This window comes from Capsicum annuum, chromosome 12, assembly GCF_002878395.1.
Source record: "Capsicum annuum cultivar UCD-10X-F1 chromosome 12, UCD10Xv1.1, whole genome shotgun sequence".
Lineage (NCBI taxonomy): Eukaryota > Viridiplantae > Streptophyta > Magnoliopsida > Solanales > Solanaceae > Capsicum > Capsicum annuum.
This window is the reverse complement of record NC_061122.1, coordinates 209,933,585-209,937,722: the sequence shown is the minus strand read 5'-3', so window position 1 is coordinate 209,937,722 and position 4,138 is coordinate 209,933,585. Positions and strand designations below refer to the sequence as shown.

General features: G+C 28.1%; 1 protein-coding gene across 1 annotated transcript in view; it reads right to left on the bottom strand.

Annotated features, from left to right (window-relative positions):
• LOC107849950 (branched-chain-amino-acid aminotransferase 2, chloroplastic-like) overlaps positions 1-2,222 on the bottom strand; it is a 12,186-nt gene extending 9,964 nt beyond the window's left edge. The window contains exons 1-4 of the mRNA XM_047401703.1: positions 2,080-2,222; positions 1,805-1,979; positions 1,291-1,467; positions 583-714 (exon numbers count right to left, since the gene is read on the bottom strand). Coding sequence (XP_047257659.1) covers positions 583-714; positions 1,291-1,467; positions 1,805-1,912 — 417 coding nt within the window. The 5' untranslated portion in view covers positions 1,913-1,979; positions 2,080-2,222. The remainder of the gene's footprint in view (positions 1-582; positions 715-1,290; positions 1,468-1,804; positions 1,980-2,079) is intronic.
• Positions 2,223-4,138: the final 1,916 nt, after the last annotated feature.

Sequence of the window (4,138 nt, the reverse complement as noted above, 5' to 3'; positions counted from 1 at the left end):
AAAAATTATTATAAATCACAATAATTAACTTGTTAATTATTGTGATTTATAATAATTTTTACGTAATTATCAAATAATATATTTACTCCTTGTGTCCCAATTTATGTGGTTTCGATACAATTTTGAGAGTCAACTAAAATTTTTATATATCTTTTAAATATTTTAAGTTGTTAATTATTATGAGTTGCAGTACTTTTTCTTTTATCTCAATTTATGTGGCATTGCTAAAATAATGAGAGTCAATAAAATTTCTATATGTTTTTTAAATATTTTAAGTTATTAATTATTGTGATTTGTGGTAACAAATTAGTTTTGAACATGATAGTCAATTAAATAAATAATTTTTTTTACTTCCAATATGTAGTTATAGTTAATTAATATAAATTAATAGAATATATTAAATATTTAAACCATTATAATGAAACAATGAAATTATTATATATTGGGATATGATATGTAATTAAATGGGAGTAGAGGGATATTTTGGTAATTACGTAAGAGGTTATATAATAGAAAAGAAAAGAAATATGGCTTTCAAATGGCATAAAAGTAGTCTAATAATGGTTGAAAAATTTAACGGACCTTGAAATAATTTCCAACAGGACAAGCATAGACAAGGAAGGTGTACTCTGGTGCTGTAGCCAATCCAAGAATTGGTCCACTTCCTATAAGCAAAGGCCTTATATAAAGAGACCCTTTTCCAGGAGGAGGAATCTACACTTGGTTTTAAAAAAAAAATAAAAAAATAAACAACTTGATTAAATAGTAATCCCAAATTTCATCTAAAGCACTAAAAAATTGAAATTAGCTACAAATTATGTCATAAAATAGCCGGTAACCACGACCTATGTTGCTTGGACTCTCTAGAAAAGTCAACGAGTGTGTGTCAAATCCCTTCGAAAATAGTTCATCTTTGGAGAATCTGACGCGGATGCAGCAACTATTTTGGAGAGTTCACGCAACATAAACTACGACCTTACTTGAACAAGAAAAGTTCTAATTTCTATAGGAGGGTAGCACTGTATCCTTGAGTTCTAAGGAAATAGGAAAGTCTGATGGATGAACTATGTTTAACTCACCTGGTCCGGAGGCGAAGTCAGGGTTTGAAGCTTATAAGTTCAAGATCTTAGTCATTTTGAGTTACTAGGTTCTCAATTAATAAAATGTGCATATTAAACAAGTTTTTAATATGAATCTTTGATAATCCCCGAACATAATATGTCTGTCACTAATCCCTGTTTCTTTTTTTTCGTAGCGAAGAAAATGAAGTTTGAAAGAAAGAAAGATTACAAAACGTTTGTTAGCCAGAGCAGTTTGTTTCACCGCATCAACAAATTGATCAATGGAAGGACTAGGCATGCACATTCTTTTAGCACCAATTTGCATTCTCATTGCATTTTGTTGTGGACGAAACAAAAATAAACGTCCATCATCTCTTCTATAAGCTTTTGTACCTTCAAAAATACCCTGTGTTTCAATGAAATTTTTGTCAATCAACTAAATGACGGACAATTTCTGTAGCTACACAGTAAAAATCCGTAGCTAATTCCATTTAACTACTACTAAAATTTTCCACTGAAAATTGTTCAGTGGCTATTCCCACGGATATTTTGGTTGAATTAGAGAGAAAGAAGAAATTGTAGTGTTTCCCCACCATTTGTTTCCCAATGAGCTGGTTCAATGGGAAAATTCATATTTTATTACACAAACTTCTCATTGATTCAGGATGGCAAAAACCTATGTTGCTAGTAGTGAACAAAGGAAAATCAAGAATTTTTGTTAGCGACAGATTAGTGGCGAATACCTGTCCATAGTTTAAGACACCAGCAGAGGGGCTCAATTGAATGTTGCCATAAGGATTAAGCTGGCCTTGTTTGAAATAACCATCTTCACAACTTTTTGTTAGGTACATATAATCAGTTGGGATTAAATTGAATCCAAGATTCTACCAATCATCAATGTCGTTGGACTCATCATCACTACCATCAATTTAAAAAAAAAATTACTTAGTAAGAAAAACATTGATTTTTTCAGAAATATCTATATGTGAAAATTTCAAAAATATCAAATGTAACATACCTTTGATGCACAGTTTGTATAAAAGTTGCACCCTGAGCTGTAGAGTACCTAGCTCCAAACTAAAATCACAAACCAAAAATCTCTGGTCAACTCGATATACGTTTTCGTTGCTTTTGACTTGAACTATATATGATTAATTCTTTATACTTTTATCCATCAATTGTCACGATGAATTAGCATGTTTAGTCAACTATTTAACGCGAAAAATATGAAGACTGACCTTTGATGGTAGAGGAGAAGATTTAATTAATCTTTGAAAAAATGCAGCTCTCTGAATCATGTTTGCAGAAGAAAAATAGTAGGATGTTAATGGCACAGTAGCTGTGTAGGAAATTAAGTGTTAGTTTGAAAAAGAAAGCAAGTCTATCTATAGAGTGGAGAAGAACAGGGAAAAGGCCAAAAATGGAAACAAAAAATTGATGAAGGGAACTTCAGGGCCTTTAGGTTGGTGGGATTGCAATAATAATCCCATAATATATTTGCACGATATTTTGTTTCTTGTTTCTTTATGAATATTAATTAGTCGTTTGAGAGTTTTACACAAATAGCGGGTCGAATTCATTATTTAATTTTTGAAAAAAAAAATTAAATATACAAAATTAAATTGTCTATTGTAAGTTATAGCAAATCTTTTAAGTTTGTAAGTTATGGCAACTTCTATTTAAAAAAATAATAAGAAAAATAGTTTTTCTAACTAATCAAATAAAAACCAATTCAAACAAGGAAAATACAATACCAATCATATTCCAAATCTCTCTTTAACCGTTTTTTTTTTTCACATTTTAATGCAGACGTTATTCTGCTTCATCTTCTTCAACAACTTTCGGGGGGGTTTTTTCAACAAAAAATATAATTTTTTAATCATAATCTTTCAAAAAAATTTATTGTTTTAGATGAGATTTTAAGGCAAAACAATTTCAGTATTTTATTTGAAAATCAAGTTCTTGAAAAATTGTAATTTTTAAAAACGTGTAATACAATATGGATTGTAATAATTTGCATTCAAACATGATACATCTTGGAGGGAGATTGAATGTTACATGTATATCTTGTTTATCAATTATTGATATTTTGCGTTGAATTTTTTTTAAAATATATAATATTTTATTATTGATTAATAAAAAGAAATTTAGTGAAAAAGTTATAAGTGTTTTGTAAATATTTGCTTTCGACTATGTGATGTTTACATGCTAAATTTTTGGAAAAATACGGTGAAAATTTACAAAAAAAAAACTGTTTTTTAAAATATAATAGTGTATCATTATTGGTTGTTAAATATGTTCATTCCTTCATTTTATATTTTGTAAACTATCATAGTATTATATTTATTGTTTCTACAGAGCGACGAAAAAAATTTGGTGTATAAGGTATTATGTATGATGCAACTACAAATATAAAAGATTAGTAGATGCAATTGCAACTCAGTTGAGGATAGACACAACTTCGACTCAAATTGAAATAAAGTACTCAATAAGTGATAGATGTCCGTCAATGATTATACACAATGATACAGGAGTGAAGGTCTATCTAGATAAAAAAAAGATAGTTATTGATTTCTTTGTTAAGTATCTATTGTACATAAGAAAGAAGGATGTATCGATTGAAACAGTAAAATGTAATGAAAGAGCTATTGTTTGTGCTAGAAACGAAACATTTAGTGCAGAGCGAAAGAATCTATTTTCAAATGATTCAGCTAGTGACATATAACTAACGTATAAAACTAAGATAAATAAAAATTGATAGCTAGTGACATATATGAGATATTAAAATTGATACATTAGTTAATACTTAGTAACACATATAAGATATTATAAAGGATATAACTAATGTATAAAAATTGACAGTTAGTGACATATATGAGATATTATAATGGAGGTATATTAATATCGGTTTAATTGAATATGGTAAACAATATCTATGCATGCAAAATGCAGCATATATATATATATATATATATATATATATATATATATATATGTTAATTGAACATGGAAAACATGAAATCATTATTTAAATAAAAAATTATACTATAAATATTAAAATGATAAATCATATATTA